This window comes from Melanerpes formicivorus, unplaced genomic scaffold (assembly GCF_026170545.1).
Source record: "Melanerpes formicivorus ecotype bairdi unplaced genomic scaffold, bMelFor1.0.p_v2 SCAF_36, whole genome shotgun sequence".
NCBI classification, from domain to species: domain Eukaryota; kingdom Metazoa; phylum Chordata; class Aves; order Piciformes; family Picidae; genus Melanerpes; species Melanerpes formicivorus.
Window position 1 is genome coordinate 5,120,122 of NW_027142388.1, and position 20,327 is coordinate 5,140,448.

Here is a 20,327-nt window from a genome sequence, read left to right on the forward strand (position 1 = left end):
AAAGTGGTATTTAATCCACTGCTGTGGGATACATCCAGGGAAGTACTTTTTGTTAGACTGACTAAGCATCTTCAACAAGGAAGTGTTTTTTAAGCAGAGATTAACTACCAGCATATTTGAATTCTGCCTACTCCTTACCTTCTTGGTAAGAAGAGATGCTCTAGAGTGTGCCATGACATCCTGAGGAAAACCTCCCGCTACCAACTCTAAAATAGTCTTTGCTTTCTGTCCTAGTTGGACTGCATCCAGTGTTGCTTGCAAGCCTGCAGCCACACGTGAAAGGGAGAACTGCTCCTTAAGGGCAAGTGAGCAAAGACAGAGAAGAAAAGCAGAAGTCCTCTGTGCCAGCTAAATGCTGAACTAATAGGCCTCACGACAGATCACAGCCACTGGCCACAACTTGCCACCCTGGGATCCAATAGAATAGAATGAGGTTGGTTTGGTGAAGATGGTGCTGAACAGTGAAAAGTAGGCAGCATCTGTAGTCAGCTTCCATGAATTTCTACTTACTGATCTCCAGAAAAAAGGCCAAATCCTTTAATAAAGGCTGATCCTCAGAATGCAACGGAATCAGTTAAGGAATAAGCTGTTAAAAAGCTTAGCAGGTGATGGTATAAGAAGCCTCATACAATTAAACTTCACACTGTGGGATGTGCTTGCCAATTAATCTGATCACATCAGGCCAGCTTTGAGCTACATTCTTCTCTTTTAAGTGTGCATGCTTTGAGGCTATACTTTGTCATTTCCTATGCTCTGTATGTGACAAGCACGTTCAGCACTTAGCCTGGGACTGCATTTTCTTCTTAAGAATGATTTTAGGATCATCCATCTCCCAGCATGAAATTCCCTTCAACTGTCCTCCTTCAACAGGTGCCTCACTGACAGAAGAGGAGATGAAAGCTGTCTTGTTTCTCTGGCAAGGAGGAATGAGATGGGAACCAGCACTGGCAGTTCTCTGTCATCCAAGCATGCACCCTAAAGCCTCCAGCTCTGGGGTCAGTGAGATGGTCTTCCAGAGACTATTAATGTCTTCTGAACACAAACATCAGTTCTCTGGAAGCACTGGAACTACTGGGCAGCTGTGTGTGGGCAGCTGGCACCTGCAACAGCTCTGAACACCAAAGCTGAGTTTAAAGCAACTGGTTTAGTTGGAACTAAACCTCTGACCACGCCTCTTTGCCTTTCTTACTCCTGCTCCTGCACCCTCTGTTACTAAACAAGGCCTGTGCAGCAGCATGACTTTATACAGTCATAGAGCAACAAGCTGCTTAGAGCTTCAAGCAAACTGCAAGTAACTAAGTAGGCCCAGACCTGTCCATCAGCAAGGAGAGATGAGCAACACTCCTCCACAGTTGCTCTCCCATCCCTTCCCCAGTAATTCAAGCCCACAGCAGTTTCAGACTTGGAGTGCAGCACTGCAGCCAATTCATTGCAAAAGGTCTTTAGCTGGAACACTCTGTGCCTCTGCAGGCTGAGCATAGAGAGGATGAGTAAGACACACATGCCAATGGAGTACATTTACTTTCTGCTTGAGAATGATTCCTGTCCCCTGAGGAAACAATTCCAGCTCTATAGTGTTCTCTCCTGGCCCCTCCTGAAGACCAGAAGAAGGAGAGAGAGGCTCTGTAGTTGGGACTGATCTGGGGAGATCAGCCTGAGGCTGGGGAGTTTTACTGGGTGGTTCTCATTACCCTTGCTCAGCATGCCCTCTTGGAAGCCAATGGGTGTTCAATGTTTCATAGTCACACTAATCAGTCTCTTACCTGGATGGGCTAGGAGAACTGCTGTATGGGGGTGAAGGAGATGGTGTCCTTCCCTGGCTTTCCAAGCCTGCTGAAGTCACCAAAGAACTCCTGAGGAATGATAGAAAGAACCCAGCTGTTAGATCCTAGGAACCAACCCTGTTTCAATCCTACAAAGCTGTGTCTGCCCAGAACCTTCTTCAGAGTCTTCTTGTAGGAGCTCTGCGAACTGCCATGCTGCCCACATGGTGTTTAGGTGCCACATGCTGATGACCAGACTGAAAATGGTCTGAACCAGGCTAGTGACAGTTAACCCTAAAACAAAAGCTAACTCAGCAACACCTTCCCTCCCATCAGAGTCCTTAATGCAGAGCATGCTCCAGTGGCTAAACAATTGCAGTTGCCTTGGTGGTCTTACCCGCTGTACATCAGGCTGTCTTGGATGGGTTTCCCTCCTGCAGCCTCAGCAGTTAAATCACCTGAGGAACAAAGAAGTGCAGAAACAGATTAATTTAAGATAATTGTCTTCAAAATCTTTACATATTCAGAGCAGTTGAGATTTTTTTTGCTCCTCTAAGACCTGCTGAGTTGCTTCTGAAGTCAGTGTTTTGCAAAACACACGTGGGCTGAAGCTGCTGTGGATGCTGCTGATCTTTGTACCTTGAAGTTTGGGAAAATTTAGGCTGAAAGGAATCCCCTTTGGAAGGGGGCCAAAACCTGACAGAATCATTTGGAGCACTGCCCTCTTGGTGCAAGCAAGTAGCTGCTGTGTAAAAAGACAGTGGTGTGTGCCGCACGCAGGGCTTTGAAACATCCGTGTCCTAAGTGGCAAAAATCCAAGGCAATCAAATTAGCTGGCAGCTGGATACACAACACTGGGGAGTTGGTGCCTTTGCCAAAACATCTGAACACTGGAAGTATGACCAGCACAAGACAAGTGCATACTGGTCCCATTGCTGTTCCCAGGAAAAGCAGAAGCAACACTGAGCTCTTCCTTATCATAAGAATTGCATAGTACAGACGTTTCACAGATCCCAGTTCTACCCCTCCAAGTTCTTGTTTTATTAAACATAGTGCAACCATGAAAAGCGGAATCAGAGCATTTAGCACCAAGTTCAAACTCAGGAAAGCATGATACACATGGTCAAGGTTGAACAATAACCTTCTGCTGGTTGTGTAAGGACTTGTGCATGAACATACATAGGTATGTTGGCTGCACCACAGAATGTCTTAGGCTGGAAAGCACCTTAGACATCATCTACTCCAATCCTCCTACTGTGGGCAGGGACACCTCTCAACTGGATTCAGCTGCTCTGGACACCTCTCAACCAGACTCAGCTGCTCAAGGCCTCATCTAACCTGGCCTTGAACACCCCTAGGGAGGAGGCATCCACAAGCTCCTTGGTCAGCCTATTCCAGAGTCTCATCACCCTTGTACTGAAGAACTTCCTAAGATCCAGTGTAAGCTTGCTCTCCGTCAGCTTCAAACCATTCCCCCTTGTCCTACTGCTAGACACCCTTAGGAAAAGTCCCTCTTGAGCCTTCCTGTAGGATCCCTTCAGGTACTGGAAGGCAGCTGTAAGGTCCCCCCAGAGTCTTCTCTTCTCTAGGCTGACCTGGGGCCCTGGCCTCTATATACACACACATTTTCAAGAAATTCCTATCCAAGTATAAAAACACAGAGGTACTAAAATTATAGTTAAGATGTTTGAAGGAAATTCCAACATCTTTCAGCTCCTCCCAGGGATTTTTTTCAAGTGTAAATTCCAGCTTGCCAGCTGAAATACTGTCTTGGACTGCGAGGCTGAGTGAAACCAAAGACAGGATGACATGGGAAAGGCTTCTGTGAGGCAAAGCCGCTTCCCTGTGAGCCTACTCATCTTCTTTTCCAGTTGGATTTCCAGGTTCAATCTCTTGTTCAGGTAATCTTTCCTCTCAAATCCTGTCTTTGAAGGTAATTACAAAATATCCTATGAAACTAGACAGAGAGACAGATGTCTCCTGCAGCTGAAGAACACACACACTCCTGTTACTCAGTTGAATCAGACAGGTTTAGTTGCTCTTCCAGCGTTCTAATAACCATCCTCAACACCCACAACCCTCTCTGCTTAGATAGAGCCTCTGTGTTTCCAGAAACCCCCTTACTTGGGAACTGTGCTGGGACCATAACGAAGTCATCAGTGTCACAAGATGAATTCTTACTGCTGCTTCCAGCAGAGTCCTTAGATCCATGCAGAAAGCCAGGAGAATCCTGGGTAGGAGATGCCAGTGTCTTCTCCTGCAGCTGCTGCTGCATCTCTCCAAGGGACTGCTAATTCAACAAGAAAACAAACACTGGCTTCAGCACATCTACTTCATCATTCGACCCGATCCTTTAAACCAAGCTGTGCAAGGCTACAAACACCAGTTTGCTGACAAACCAGGGCTGACAGTTTGCCAGAAGCAGCTGCTTGGTTTACTGAAAAGGAACAGCCTTTTATGTCCATGTCAGAACAGCACATCTTTTATTACACAAAACATCCTACCAGCATAGCTGATGCTCCCATGATAAGAAAAATTCACTTAAGGTATTGCATCCCTCCACTAAGGCTTTCCAGAGCAAGCATTTCCTACCAACTCTGTTCAGTCTGGCTGTGAAACAGGGAAGAGCTTTCAGAGACAGTTTTGGTTGTTCTTTTGGGATATGTTTTGTCCTTAAACATTAAACCTCTGGTGTCTCTCATTCTTTCACAGTAAGTAGCACTCAGGAACATGTACATACGTGTTCCTGCACTTTCAGGACAGCCCTACTTTGCTGTAGCACTAACAAGGCCTGGAGGAGGCTAAGCAGAGATGAACACCTTACAGCCATCAGAGGTAGGATAGGCCCTGAAGAGTTCCATTTGTCTGCTTCCTTTGGCCAGAAAAGGAACAGCTCCTCAATCCTCCCAATCTGCAGACAGATGGAGGTGGCTGGATGGCTTATGAAGGCTTTAAGTCAGCTGAACTGCCCACAGAGTTATCACAAGCTTTCTCCTCATGCAGTTTCAGGCTGAGAAAGACTTGAATCAGCTTTCACTAGGGCTGTACTAAGACCTTGTTCATCCTCCAAAGACTCTCCTGCTGTACCAGTGGGGACTCTCTGCAGTACATACAAGCAGATGGAATTTTCCAGCTGTGGAAGTTTCTCTTTTCCACCCAACCTGCCAGCTCTGCCTTGCAGATGTGGCATTTTTCACATGCTGCACCAGCACACCTCCACCAGCACAACACCAAAATGCAGAGGGGGATCAGTGCAACATACTCCTAACATGAGACTCCCTCCCAAGTCTGGCACTAAGTGTGTACCATCCCAAAGCTTCCCAAAGCTCAGAGAATCTGCTTTTCACACCATCTGCCTATTCTTAGATCTTATGGTCAGGAGGGTCTTGGCCTGCTTAGGGCTGCAGGGGGAAAAAGTCTCTCAGGAACAGCTATGTGACATTCAGAGGAGACCAGACCTCTTGTCTCTGACAGCCCACAACACGAGCACCTACATTAGCCTCTGATAGTGCCTCTCAGCCTTTCCCAAGCCAGGTTGAGACACCTTGGCTCAGGGAAACTCACAGAACAAAGGAAAAAAGCAGTTAATGCCAGGATTGAAAATTTCCATCCTCCCTTCCCTCGTCCACTGTCCCACCAGCATTCCCAAGTTCAAAGTCAAAAGACGCCTTTCACCAAAAGCCCCCAAAAACTGAAGGAGTGTCATTTCACTGGTCACTTGATGTTCTTTCCCTGCAGGAAAGCTTCCATCATTCAGCAAACCAGAGAAAAAAAACCCCATCAGTCCACCAGACTGTGGCAGGTCTGGTCTGAGCAAACATTTTTGCTCAATGTCCCTCTGTGGCAGCTGGGAGCACTGGTCAGAAAGGAGACAGGTCATCTTACAGAGGTGTGGACATGCTGTCAAACCACAGAGCCTTTGCTTAAAACCAGAGAACTTGCAGCCAAGTATGCAGTGCTATACCCTGATTTAGTGACTGGGTTTTGGTTTCAGGGAGCTTTCCAAGTCTGCCAAGACAAGCCAGTGTCATTAACACGAACTCCTTTCACAAAGGCTTTTCGTGTAACAGGCACTGGCAAATTGAAATGTTTCTTGCACAGAGACAGCCTTCAGGATCCAAACTCTAAAGAGTCTGGAAAAGACATTGGACCAGTCCCAGGCAGAACTAGTGTTCAGTGACTTACATCAGAAGACATCAAAAGCAGAGACCTTGTTTCATAGAGGCAAGCAGGGAGATCATTAATGCAAGCAGTGCATCCTCTGGGCCGTACTTACAGGAGGCGATGCCAGGTGGGAAGTAGAGGAGCTGCTGGAGGAACTACCAGAGCCTGAACTGGGATAAGAAGGCATTGGCACGGAAGCAGCTAAACCCAGTAAAAGACAAAACCAAAAGAAGTTGTCAGTCTAAGATCAATCAGTAATAAAAGGTCTTTTTCCACCTTCTCCTAAGAGGTTTATCTCATGTAACACCATCTATCTGAGGTATCAGATGTGGCAAATTACAGGCAAACACACACAAGAATTCCCATTCTGTTCAGCTGTACAATTCTCATCCCTCCACTCCTCCGTGCACTCTTTCACAGTCATAGTTCTGGGGTGGAAGGTCTCAGAATACCTGACCACAGGACACAGATAGCAAGACCATTTCTGCCCTAAAGAAGCTCTGTGGAAAAAGGAGGGAAAAAGTGGATTGTGTTTCTTAACATCAGGGACAGAGATGAGAAGCTAAACCATATCCTTGCAATTTATCTTCTTCATCAGACTTTGTGAATTAGCACATATGCACCGAGTGTTGGGATGTCTGTGCTTAGTTACACACGTCCACTAGGTGCTTATGCCCCTACGTGCTTGCTAACAGTCACTTGGGCATCCCACACCACATGCTGTAATAAACAACAGGAAAACAACCCATCACAGAATTCATCATTCATGAGGGAAATAGCCCATTGCTTCCTCTACCTCAACACAGTCTCCTTTGGTCACTCCTGCAAATTGAAGAGATTTGGGTTCTCTCATCTCTTTGTACAGGAATTGTTCCCCAGCACAGCTTATCCCTGCAGCCTTTCATTTTTTTTACCATGCAATATCAGAACTGCCCATTTTATTCACTTCATTGTTGAACTGGCTTTTGTAACCTTCAGAGAGGCACAAAGCCCACGCTGAAAGGTCTAGTTAGCATGGACCTTCAGGCAGAAAAAGGTGATTAAAGCATCGCAGGAGAAAAGAATATTTAGCTCCAATGACTTATGCAACTGAGGTTCAGTAAATAACTTCGGAGAGCTCAGCTCAGCCTAGGAGACAAGTCAAAGGTAACACTGGCTCTTTAGAGGACTTTGAAGTATTTAGTGGTTCTAATTTCCCAGCCCACCTGCACAAGACTCAACAGCACAGAAGCTGCAGAAGACGCCCAACATCCCCACTTCAAGGCAGCCTGAAGTCAGATTTTGCTCTGCAACCATTTTGGTATTTGAATGACTTAAAACAGATCAGAGGGCCATGCTGAAGTAGGAGAGGAACACTCTGCTTCTCTTCCATTGTGCTAGCAGAAAATTAGCACCCTGGATCAGGTTTCTACCTTCACAGGATCTGTAACAATGACTCCACACTTAATACAAGGAAGGTTAAGAGTGCCTAGAAGAAAAACACTTGTGTGAAGTAAAACTGCTTCTGTCATTAATCACATTGGATACTACAAAGTCCTCACTCTGTTCAACCAGCTAGAAAAATAAAGTACCTCTCTCTGCAATTAACTGCTGAAGCAGTGTTCTAATGATAAAAGAAGGGAAAAATATGCCTTTTAATAAAAAGCTTTAAGAAGTCTTTCCATGTAGCCTATCAAAGAAAGTTACAGGATGACAGGATCAGTGTCTCCCAGCACACAGAACAATCACTTAGGTGCTGAGCCCCTCACTCTGGCAGAGGTTTAACAAGATCCAACAACAGGAAAATGAAGCCTAAGAAGTGTAGACTTGCATGTTTTAAGAGTTTTTAACCAGGGTCCTGGTGATCTCCTCCACCCTTGCTAACATTAACAAAAACTGCACATTTCTCTGAAAGAAGTCAAGTTATAGTGCAACTAGAGACAGATTCAGCTTGCTTTGCCAGTGTTTTGAGGTCCATAATGAAATACAGCTTTCCAAAGCTTTGTGAGAGGCTGCTTTCTAGCCCCTGCATCTCTCTGACAACTGATTTTGTGCTCTTGATGGGCTGTGCTGTTAAAACAGCTGCGGTAAAGGGAAAGGGACCACGCTACCCTGCTGATGGGTACTCTGGGAGGTCAGGGGCTTGGCAGGGAGAGCCACACCACCCACACCACACATCTCTTCCAGCACAGCTGGTTCCCACTCCCCATGCTCAGGGAACACACACAGAGCCCTGAGAACTTCCTTGTGAAATGAAGAACTCTGTCCTGCCTATACCAACTGCTTTTGATCTCTGGGATCTTCCCACAGAGCCTGCAGAGCAACCCCTACTACCTTCTCTATGTATTTAACACCACAAATCCAAGGTCGGGGGGGAGGGAGGTTTCCCCATTTTTCCCCTGCCAGCTGTTATAAAACAATTCAGCCTTGTACAGACAGACCTTCCTGTTATGGAAGGGTGCTTTTAAAAGGAGGTGGTTTCTGAGCACATGCTGGCTGCCAGACTTGCATGGCTGTTCATTTTTCCTGGTATTGATAATTTTGTTACAGCCACAACAGCTCTCTCTCAAGGTCCCCTTCACTCTGTCTTGACCCTGTGCTTATTATTGATTTCAAACTGGCTGGAATTGAGACTTTTCTGGTTTTGTCTGTTTACTTTGGACAGCTGTGCATTGATCTAGGAAGGAAGATGAGCAGGCAGACTTTGCCACTACCATCTGAAACTCAAACCCCTCTGCATGAAGCCCACCTCTAGAAACAGCCCCTATTAATGATTCTTCTTTTTTAAAACCCTATAAACTCCCCAGATTCACACTGCAATGCTGTAAGATCCAACTCAGAAGGTCCTGACACTAAACCCAAACTTTCATGCATACAGAACCACGAGGTTTGGCTCTGACAAACCCTCTCTGACCGCTACATTCCACCTTGGTGCATTTTTCAGCGTCAGCCACACAGGACAGCTTGAAAGCAAGACTCTTGCTTCCATCTTCTCTTCACACCCAGGCACTCCCAGCTTAAAATTAAAAGAGGGTGCAAACACTTGGCTCACCATAGTTTCAGCTCCAGTCTGAGTGCAGGCAATGGTAGCACCAATTGTAGGCCCCCACCCAAATCCAGAAACTGCTGGATTGTAGTGGAAGTAAGTTTGTTTTCATAATTGTCCTCTCCCAGTTGTTCCAGCAACAGAACAGACACCCTGCACATTGTGCAACCAATGCCAACTGCTTTCAAAATGGGAGAACTGGGAGCCATGAAGGCAAGCCTGTGTCCCCAGCTGTGTGGATCTTGACACTGGATCCTGCACCTGCAGAAGTCACTTCTGAAGGATGATTCTACCAGGGGATTGATCACCCTAAAAATATCTGAGCCTCAAACCATTATATAGAGAGATTTCTTTGGAATCTGAGTTTTACACACACTGGAGAGAGGCATTTTTGTGATTATCTGGTTCAATTCATTAAAACCAGTCATCATAAAGCTAGTTAATTCCAATCTCTGTCTGTCAAGACAAGAGTTTGAGCGAGGGAACTGCAAGAGCTTGCCCAAAGAACAAGCTGCCTTTTAGAGTTTAAAATTTGTCATCAGTAAAATCTTTTAGATGCACAAGTCATGGTGACTTCTCACTAGTTTTTAACCTGAATATTTTATGTACAGTAAAATCATAAAGGTGGTGGTAAAAGTTAAGCTTGACAGACATTCCAGACACTGAACCACCTGTACGCTGCTGAACCACAACTGTTCATGTTTCCTGCTCTCTTAAAGCAGAGTGAAGGAGGTACCTGCAGCACCTCTTTAAAGCAGAGTGAAGGAGGTACCTGCAGCATCTATCAAAGGCAGGAGCAAAAAACCTGTCAAACATTCTGCATGGGTACCAATTACAAGGTGTTTACTGAGTGAAGGCTTGCTCAAGCATCTAATTATGGCTTCTCAGGCATTGTTACTGTAACACACTGCCCCATACCTTATGCTGATCAGTCCTGGCTACAGACAGACAACATTCTGACTAGACACAGCATTTTAAAGGCTTTATTAATAAATTTGTGCACATCTAAGGTACATGTTTAGTCATAGGTACAACCCCCACAACATAAAATAAGACATAAATAAACAAAACCACACACATGCTTCAGTTCAAGTCCAGGGCACTAAAGCCTGTAGCAGGCTTGGGTCCTTGCTTCACTAGAGGAGCAAGACAACAGAAGGGATGTGAGAATAACCATCCCTTGAAACTGCAGTGGGGAGGGATGAGCTTGTCAGAAATGTGGTACTTCAAGATTTCAGAGAGAAATGTTGATTTTACTGAAGTGTCTTAAAAGTGTCTTCACTGAGAGTCATTAGCCATTGGAATGGGCTGCCCAGGGAGGTGGTGGAGTCACCAGCCCTGGAGGTGCTCAAGAGGGGATTGGACGTGGCACTTGGTGCCATGGTGTAGTCATGAGGTCTGTGGTGCCAGGTTGGACTTGATGATCTTTGAGGTCTCTTCCAACCTTGGTGATTCTGTGAAAACCAAGCAAACTTATCCTGCTTTGGCAGGGGGGCTGGACTCGATCTCTTGAGGTCCCTTCCAACCTCCAGTGTACTGTGATATTGAAGTGAGGGGGGATTCCACTCCCTTAGCAACTCCATAACTATCCACTGAGAGAATTATCCATATTTTGGGATTTCCCAGTTCTCCAAAATTATGTTATAATAAGAAAATATTTTTTATAATGCCATGAGGTCGAGGGTTGGACTGAATGATCTTTGAGGTCTCTTCCAACCAGATATACTCAGTGAGGTGGTATACTGACCCATCCAAGAGCCAATAGCTCTTGCTTCATTTCTATTCACTGCATGATGAGCTCTGGACCAGCCTTGACAGAGTTCAGGAGGCCGGGTGATGTGCTCAGCTCTGCATGCTGAAGGCAGCTCTTCTGCTCTGCCCTTGTCACTGGCACTGCAGCACTATGGAGGCCACTACACTCTGCTCAGACTGCAAAATGTTCTCACATGGAAAGGAAAGTCTCACCTTAAGAAGAGTTTGGGACCTAAATGTATGCATAGTTGCTTGCATCTGCAATGGAAGTGTCTCTGTGCTGAAAGGTCCTTTGGGCAAAGGCAACACAGTGGGTCCCTGAGCTTAGCTGAGGTCCCTGGGCATTCATCGAGGGACAGTCATTACTCCAAAACATAGATGCTGGTACAGATCATCCAACAAACTCTAAGAGAAACTTGCACATTCAAATGTGGATGACTTAGTCCTGTTTCCACTGAAGTTAGCGATAACTCTCAGTTCTGGGCCCCTCAATTTGAGAAGGACATTGAGACACTTGAGCGTGTCCAGAGAAGGGCAACAAGGCTGGGGAGAGGCCTTGAGCACAAGCCCTATGAGGAGAGGCTGAGGGAGCTGGGATTGTTTAGCCTGGAGAAGAGGAGGCTCAGGGGAGACCTCACTGCTCTCTACAACTACCTGAAAGGTGGTTGTGGCCAGGAAGAGGTTGGTCTCTTCTCTCTAGCAACCAGCACCAGAACAAGAGGACACAGTCTCAAGCTGTGCCAGGGGAAGTTTAGACTCGAGGTGAGAAGAAAGTTCTTCACCGAGAGAGTCATTCATCACTGGAATGTGCTGCCCAGGGAGGTGGTGGAGTCACCATCCCTGGAGGTGTTCAAGAGGGGATTGGACATAGCACTTGGTGCCACCACATGAGGTCTGTGGTGACAGGCTGGACTCGATCTTTGAGGTCTCTTCCAACCTTGGTGATACTGTGAACTCAGTTAGCATCTCCCAAGGAGAACAAAAAGATGAGGGCACACCACTACTCCTCTTGCTTCTCTACTGCAGGCCTGGGGACTCAATTTCAGTCTGAGCTGGACCTCTTCTTTGATACTTCCTACACTCATGATGTGATGAACTAGCACAACAGACTTTTGGACTCCTCTTAGTCCTGCATGCAAAGCCATGGGGAGCTGGCCTTTGAGCAACTGTAACCTTGCCAAGTCATCGCTTCAGCCCAAACTGTGCAAATGTTAAGCACACCACAGTGTTAAGCAGCAGTCTATATCTCAGGTGAGTTTCTCTTACTGAGATCACCATAACCCAGATCTTTGCTGACACTTTCAGAAATCAAAAGAACCCACATGCAGCCTTTCTTGTCCAGGCTCTTGACTGCATTTCCCAGAGGCCTTCAACCATGGCTGCCATTTGGCAGTAGTGGAGAGCTCCATAGCAGACTACAAGAATCATCTTCTCCACCAGTATTTCTGTGCACAGCAAATGGAAGCCATCCACCAACAGGGCAGATACTCCTCCTCTTATATTTTCAAAACCAGTAATGGTCTCTCATGCCTGGAGAAGACTCCAGGCTGTGGCCATATGCTTGGAGGCCAGGACCAACTAGGCAGCAGAGAGGTCTGGAGTTTGGATAGTCCTTACTCTCCTGTGAAGGTGATTCTTCTATTGAGCCTTGACCCCACACCATTAACTCTGCTGCAGCTGGGGGCAAAGGTGGAGCTACAGTCTCCCCTTTACAGTAGTGCCTCTGGTTTCTGCACAGCAAGTGTGCTGAAGTTGGAAACTGAGGCCAAGTCAGGAGAATCCTCCCATATTTGCAGGGGTGTTTCTGTTCTCCTGCCCAGTGAAGCAGGGGAACTGCTGGAGGCAAAAGATGAGCTGGTAGGCATGCAAGAACATCCTGAGGGGGTCCTCCTCTGCCCACAGGAGGATCAGACTTTGAAGGGCTTTTCCCACACAGCAGCGGTATAGCAGGTGGTGAGAGATGAGCTGGCTTAGCAGCAGTCCTACACAGGCAGGGTCCTTTCCTGCCTGCAGAGCAGTCCTGTTTTACAGGGCTTGCCCCACACCTTGCAGCTGGAGATGGGGGCCTGGCTGCCTTCCACACTCCCTTAAACCAGAAGCGTCTTTTCTTGCCCGCAGGAGGATCACCTAAGTACACAGTTAAAATCCGTGAGAAGTCCTGCTTGGGAACCAGGAAAGCAAGAGACTAGCGGGGGTGAGGTGGACATCAGAGAAGGGGAGCTGTGGCATACATCCAGCAGGGGCTCCACGTGCAGGAAACATTGGGCACGCTTCCGACACTTCCAGACCTCGCACTGGGCACCCAAAATCACTCACTGATGAAGTCTCGGCTCTGTCGTTTGCTCAGGAGATTAAAGGCCCAGGAGGATTCTTCCAGAAAGCAACCATACACAATCCCACAAAACCAAGTGTCTTGGTCAGAGGACTATTACACATCCCATGCACTACAGACCATTCCAAATTGTTTTCCACTGACAACAAATCTCTACCTCATGGTACAGGTGGTTGGGAATGCCCAAAAGGGGAAAGAGCGAGCTCTCTGTGGCAATCTGTCTTTGCTTTGGCCAGCTCTCAGAGCACCCAATCTTAACCTTTCTAAACCAAGATTTACTGTGAACTTGGGAAGTAAATGCTGAAAGAAAGTTTGGTAACCAGAGCCATTCTGCACAGCCAACTCAAGGTACCACCAGGCAGCCAGGAACAAGAGTGAAAGTTTCCACCATTCTCTGCATTGTCCTACAGCTGTGGACAAAAAGCAAGATCGTGCTGCATAATCCTGTTTACCTACAAACATCCCCACTGGCCAAGCACTTCATACAAAGCAGCTTGAATACACTTCAAAGCTCCATTTATTGCTACTTTAGGTTTCTAAATAGCCCTCAAATCGTCTGTTTGAAGATAGCTCAGCAGAAATTAAATACATGTGGATGGCAAAATCCGGCCGCGACACAATAACAAATGCTGAATCCCTGCCTGGACAACTAAGCAAACATGAAGCACTTCTCTTCTTTCCTTTTGAAAGGACTAGCAGCAAAGGATGTCATGTCATGGCTCAACCAGAGTTGTAATCAAGAATGCAACACTTACATTTTTTCATTGAGGCACTTGCATCCAAGAAGGGGTGATGGAAAAACTCATCTGAAAATAAACACAACAGCAGCAATCAAGAACAATGACTCAGTGAAAGGAAATGACTGCATGAAGTCTGCAAAGCAGTTAAAGCAGAGCAAGTTACAGTATTTCACAGGGAGTTTTTCCCCTCCACTGGAAGCTGACTGGCTGCAGTAGCATATAGCAGTGGTCAAGAATGCAGACTTGGGACTATTAGGAAGGGCAATTATGTGAATGAAGAAAGGGGAAGGGGGGAAATCAATAAATTGATCTTTACCAAAAGCACAGCCAAAGGCCATGAGGGTTTATATCCTGGGCCTCACCACCAGTACTAATAGATTTTCCTTCCCCACAGGTCATTACAAGAACTGAGTAAGGTTTTGCTGCAAGCTACAGCCCTGTGCTGCAGGGAGAATACACTCAATTAATTGTTAATGCTCCTCTGTCTTGTAGCAGCTCCCCATAGGAACAGGAATCAGTTGCTGAGGGCCAGATCGTGTGCTTATGCCAAGACCTGGCTGGCCACATCTGTGCATGTGCATCTAAAGCTGTTATCAGCAAGAGGAGAAAAATCCTAAGGCACAAACTAGCACTAGAAGATAAAGTTCTTGGCTGATAGGAATGGCAAGTCCCTCTCACTGTAGAGATCCACAGAAGCTGTGTTGATCACACTGTGCTACAGCTCATTCCACAGAAGAGGAATGATTGTCAAAAGGGCTTCCACTAAGTTATCTTCCACTGCACCCAGACCCAGGGTGCACAGCAGGCAGAAATGCCTTTTCTAAAAGGCCACCACAGGTAACAGCACTGCCTGCCTTCCACACCACACAGCTCCTGCCCTCTTCATGTATTACAGGAGGATATTCCACAGATTCAGGCCGAGGAAAGCTTCTGGTAAGGCTAGCTGGAAATCCTCTACATGTTTATCAGTCCTCACAAGTAGCCAACTCTACTGCCTCCTGTGCCTCTGATCACTACAGCTCTAAGCCAGAGTCCTTTCCTATCACGATCAGCAACTCAGCCTTTGAGGAGCATTAGTCATGGATCAGCACTGATTATTTGGCTCACTGCAGGCGGTTCAACTTGTTTTCCCAGCACAGATTTCCTGTTGCAACACCCAAGGTTTATAAATTCTGCTTTCTGTAAACAGCTCCTTTTTGCCCCCTGAGTTTTCCAGAAAGTAGCAGCTGGGGTTTTTTGTTTGTCTGCTTTTTAAACTTAAACAATCCCTCTCTCCTTGGTCCCTCCTTGCCACTGCCATGCCAGGGTCTTACAGCCAGAGCAGGAGCTCAGCACAACAGAAGTGATGGAAGTCTCTGCCATGAAAAGCTGGAATCACAGATTGTATCTGCTCTGTTGGAGAACATCCCTATCCTGTCACAAATTGCTCAGCTGCTGGAGTTTCCTGCTCCTGTAGAGGGTACCCTCCCTCAGCTGAGCTGATTCAACTGGGGTGGAAGTGGTTTCTCTTTCTTTTCCTCCACCAAACTGCTTATTAAATTTTGCTTTGCATGCACAACTGAACAACACTGCTTGTAATCATCAGCAGGAAACTTGCAACTTGAAACCCTCATGGCTTTCCTCTAGATAATCTTGAGATTGCAAATACCACCAGTTCCTGGTAGAAGACCAGCTGAGACACACAACAAGCACACGAAGTTTCAAGTTTGTGTGTTGCTGTTCTGTGAAGCAATTAAACTCTGGGAGAGCTCCATAAAGGTCACTGTACACATCTCCAGGCAGAAGGCCTCAGGGGACAGAGCGAGCAGGACACCCTGATCCTCTAGTGACACTTTTACAGTAATCATTCCTGACCCAGCAGCACCTTACAGGAGGGTTAAAGAATAGTGAACAAAGGCACTGACCATCAGCCAAAGTACAGCTTTTATAACTAGGGTCAGGTGAAGACAGCAGCCTACAGTTAGTTTGCCAGGAGGCAAACTGGAGGACAAGCACTTATCTAATAGGAGCCATCTATGGGAAGCAGGGAGATCTGCTTCAGACAGGATCCAGAGCTGTGGGATACAAACGGTTTGCACACAGCTGGCCACAGACAGCAACTGAAACCATAGCAAGAACTGGGCACAGGGAAGTGCTCTCATTTAAGTATTTATACTGTTTTGACAAGGGGCAACATCTGGAGGTCTCCTGAACTGACACTCTAAGGAAAGGTGGGAAGATCTATTCAGTAGCTGTAGGTCAGAGCCTCTGAGCTCTCAGGAACATAGAAGCTGAAGACCAAGTACCAGTAGACAGCAGGAAAAGGAAAGTAGCTGTGTCACAAGCAGAGACAGATGCCTCAGCAGAGAGTTGGAGAAGAGGCAGAGGTGGATGAGACCAAGAATACAGCTGAATGCTGAAGAAGTGTCTTGATCTAAATAAATTATGGCTCTGGTACTTCTTTCCTCTCAGCTGGAGGAGAGAACTGAATATGACATGGGATGCCACACAGCCTTTGAGATCTGCCTTCCATAAAGCACAAGGAGTACCTCCTGTACAGAAAATATTCAGAATCCCTCCCTGAGAAATAATTACATCTTACAAAGACATGCCAATTTAGTGAGAAAAGGCTCCTGCATGTGATTAGGGGCAGGCAACAATCTCAGTGCAGCAAGATGAGCTGTACCTGCTGTCCTGAGTGAAATCAAAGTCTATTATCTCAAATTTCCAAGTGTCAGACACTGACTCATGCAGTCTACTCCCAAGAGGTACAAAACCAGCTTATAGGGGACTAAAAAGGTTTAGTAGACTCAATTTCTGACAGCAAAGAAATAGGAACCTCAAAGATATTTTCATTTGAAATACACAGCAGCAAGAGGCAGAGATCCACAGCTCAGACAGAAGATCTGCAGGGAATAATACTGAGAAGTGCTTATATCCAAGTCTGTCTGCTAGTATCTTCAATTCTCTTCAAGAACCTTTTCTTCTCACTTCTGCACCCTAGTAACCAGTCCTTCCCCTCAACATCAGCCTCAGTTAATCCACAGGCCCGTTTCACCTAGGTGACAGTGTCCCCAGAAAGGCTTTCCTGGCATCAGTGAACTAGGGAACAACAGAGGCTGCAAAACAATTTCTCTCCCCATCAACTAGCATATGCTGCTAGGGAGGAAACAATGCACCTAAGCAGATAAGGAACAAGAAAACAACAGAAAACTAGCCCCCAAAAGACAGAAAGCATCAAAATCCTTTTACCCCAAGCTTGACTAAAAAGCAATAACCTAAAACCACACTGCAGCCCACTTTTATTTTCAAGTAAAAAAAAGGCAGTATCTGTGCAAAGAGCAGAAAGCTCTGCAGCTTGTGGTACTGCCCACCTGATACTTAACACAAATCCCTGAGCTTTGGCCCCACAGCCTTATTTCAGGAAAACCACTCCAACTGGCTTGCCCAACACCAAACCTTATTCAAACACAGAGATGGAGTGAGGGGCCTTACCCTTTTCCATCAGCAGCACCGGCTCATGAAAGCAAAGCTGCTCCCTGCTGTTCTCCTTTGCACTCAGAGCAGACACCAAGAGGATCAACTTCCTTGGCGACAGAGTATTCAAGTGCTGATTTTTACCTCAATCAGGTCTAAACTGTTTTTACCCAACCGGAAGGAAAGGTAGAAAAAAAAAAGACCAGAAGACCACAGATTTGCCTTTAGATGACCTGCTCCTTTGAGAGGCTCTAGGAAAGGCTCCACCTCTGCCTGCTTTCCCTTAGGGCATGGCTTCATTATAGTTTCTTCAGACCTTTTGGCTGATACTAGACACATGTGGAAGAGGCTGCAGAAGCCACAACTACAGATAATGGGTTTTCTCAGTTTAGAAGGAATGAAGACATCAAAACAAAGGAAAAAAACCTCTTCACACCAGGCAAGACAGAAGACAGAGAGATCTGTGAGGAGAGCCCAAAGACTGCCAGCCTGAGCCCCAACAAGAACCAAGGCATCCTTCCACAGAAACCTGGAGGAAGTGGCAAGGGTCTACAAGCAGCTATAGTCTCTTTGCACAGATTATCACTGCAGAACTTCAGGAACAGAAGATACTGACTGAATTTTCATTAAATGGGTGCAACTTGCAGTTTTGGGAAGCAATATGGATAAAATACACAAGATACACATGGTTAACACAATAGAAGTATAAAAAGCAGAAGGCAGGAGAGAGAATGCAAGTAGTATCTGCTGAAGCATGCCAAATCTCTGGCTTCACAGAACTGCACTGCAATCAGCACTGACTACTCCAGTACATGTATTAGAAACCCCAAGATTACAGTCTTTGAGGCACAAGTGAAATCCAAGTGTCTGGATGCTTCTCCCAGCAGCAGTCAACAGCAGAGGCGTGCACAGTGTCACGGCACAAAGACACAACAGCAGAACTCACACTGGAGGGAGATCTTACCGAAGTCCATGCGGTCCTTATGGTTACGCTGCAAGAGGCCCAGCAGCAGCTGCCTCAGGTGGCTCGATGTCTCCCTGGGGATGCTAGGATTGAAAACAAAAGCAAAATAAGAGACTTGCAGTCCACTTCAACTGCTTTTACATATTCAGGAAGTCAGCCTGCAAATGCAAACTTACTTTGTGCCTGCTGGGCTAGGAATGTAAGAGCTGCTGGAGAATGGCTGAACAGAAACATCTCTATTTGCATCTCTGTTTGGCTTTTACTCCTCATTGTCATTGTTAAGGCTACAGCTAACTACCTTTAATCGCCTTTCCCATGAGAACCATCAGATCCTTCCCCTCCAGTGGAGTCAGTGTGATCCCTCTGCTTCTCAGCTAAGTCGATTCAAGATGCAAACTTTTGCACATCACAAAATCTCTTCTACTTGCTCTGATGGGAGCAAGGAGGTCGTTAAACTGAAGCAGTAACGAAGGGGAAGATTCCAATTATGACATTGGTGGTGAAATGTATCACCAGTTACTACCATTTTATCGAGGCATTATATAAGACTAGCAAGTAACCTTTGTCCATTTGCTTCCTTGATATACAGCATTTATTAATCAAAGGCCACTAAGACGTGAGCAACTGCCACCTGAGCAAGCTGAAGTTAGTGCAGCTATCACTACACTTTGCAGTATATAGCTAGGAAGAAAATACTCTTTTCAATGGCCACTGCAGCATGAAAAAACAGCTGGTAAATCACTGTGCTCTCCCTCATCCCACAAGCAGACCAGGAGAGAGACCAGGGAGAGACCAGGGCAGCTCTTCACAACCTCTGTAGATTGCAAGAAGCAGGGAATAAACGAAGGGATTAATGCAGGGAAAGCAGAGTTCAGCTCTTGCATAAGTGGATTCAGCTCTGCTGACTTTCCTCCACCACCAGAACTGTTTGGGGCTACAGCAGCTGAGCCCTGCCTGCAGCCCTGCTCTCTAAATTGAGCATAGGTGGCTCCAGCTCCTATTGACTCTGTTTATGCTGGCTGTGGCCAACATGGCCTCACGCTCTGCCAGGCCTTCCCCTCTCCCCTCACAGGGGTCAGCCGGGGTAATGGCTCATGTGCTCAGCACAGTCATTTGGCTGTGGAGCCCCAGCCTGCCTCATAGCACAGCACATGGCTGCTCAGGCAGGACTCCACTTTGCTGGCCTGGCATCACTCACTGCCCTGAAGCCAAGCCTGGCTGATGCTGGGAGAAACATCCCTCCCTACACCACTTCCACCAACTCTGCACCTGCCACAGACAGGGTTAAAAAGAAGTCAGGACAAAAATAGTTGGGGAGAGGTGCTAGCTAGCACCAGCAGACTTCTGTCCAGTGAAACCAGAGCTGTGAGGCAAGGTTTGTATTTATAGGTTTCACTACTACCCAGCCATTCTTTTGTGAAGCCCTAGGCCTCACTGGTGCAGGAATTTGAGCCCAACAATTCCTGTAACAGAGAATGATGGCAAGCATCCCTTATCCTTGTTTGTACTGGAGAAGTTGCTTTTCCACCCTTGACTCCAGAATGGTTCTTTGCACTTTCTCAGGCTGACAAAGGAGGAGGCCACCAGGACTCTTGAAGGGATATATTTAAATAAACTCATCCTGAGACAAGAAAAACACCTTCTCATCAAAAAAAGCGTGCCTCAGAAGCAAACTGTGTAACAGAATAACCCAGGATACCACAGCTAGCAGAGTCTCCTGAAAAATACATTAGTCCTGGAGACCCACAGTCCACCAGCATTATCATCATAATTTATTTATCCATGACACAAAGCTCTCATCCAAAATGAGTCCATTTTGCAGCAGGAGCTTCAGCTTTCATATGGTCTTAAAGCCAAGAAACAGGCAGGTCAAGTAGTAGAACCTCAGATGGCACAACACAGACCGAAGCTATTTGCCTCCTCTTATCTCCCATGTCTAAAACATCAGGATTTGCTATGCTAGGGATATGCAACAGAAGCACCTCCTTCCCCCCATGACCTGGAATGCACTTTGCCATGCAAATCAGCACCATGAATGTTAGCTATTAAAACTGGGAGGCCTTTGGGCTTTCTCCTGACATGGGCTCCCCTCCTCAGAATGGCAGAGCCAGCAGCTGCACCAGCCCGGCAG

At 46.4% G+C, this 20,327-nt stretch overlaps 1 protein-coding gene across 3 annotated transcripts in view; it reads right to left on the bottom strand.

Moving 5' to 3' along the window:
* ULK1 (unc-51 like autophagy activating kinase 1) overlaps positions 1 to 20,327 on the bottom strand; it is an 86,201-nt gene that overhangs the window by 25,600 nt on the left and 40,274 nt on the right. For 2 of the 3 annotated variants that reach the window (XM_068157388.1, XM_068157386.1), the window contains exons 11-16: positions 18,197 to 18,279; positions 13,792 to 13,842; positions 6,040 to 6,128; positions 3,888 to 4,053; positions 2,161 to 2,221; positions 1,764 to 1,853 (exon numbers count right to left, since the gene is read on the bottom strand). In XM_068157388.1, coding sequence (XP_068013489.1) covers positions 1,764 to 1,853; positions 2,161 to 2,221; positions 3,888 to 4,053; positions 6,040 to 6,128; positions 13,792 to 13,842; positions 18,197 to 18,279 — 540 coding nt within the window. The remainder of the gene's footprint in view (positions 1 to 1,763; positions 1,854 to 2,160; positions 2,222 to 3,887; positions 4,054 to 6,039; positions 6,129 to 13,791; positions 13,843 to 18,196; positions 18,280 to 20,327) is intronic. The other variant, XM_068157387.1, reaches the window with a different exon arrangement.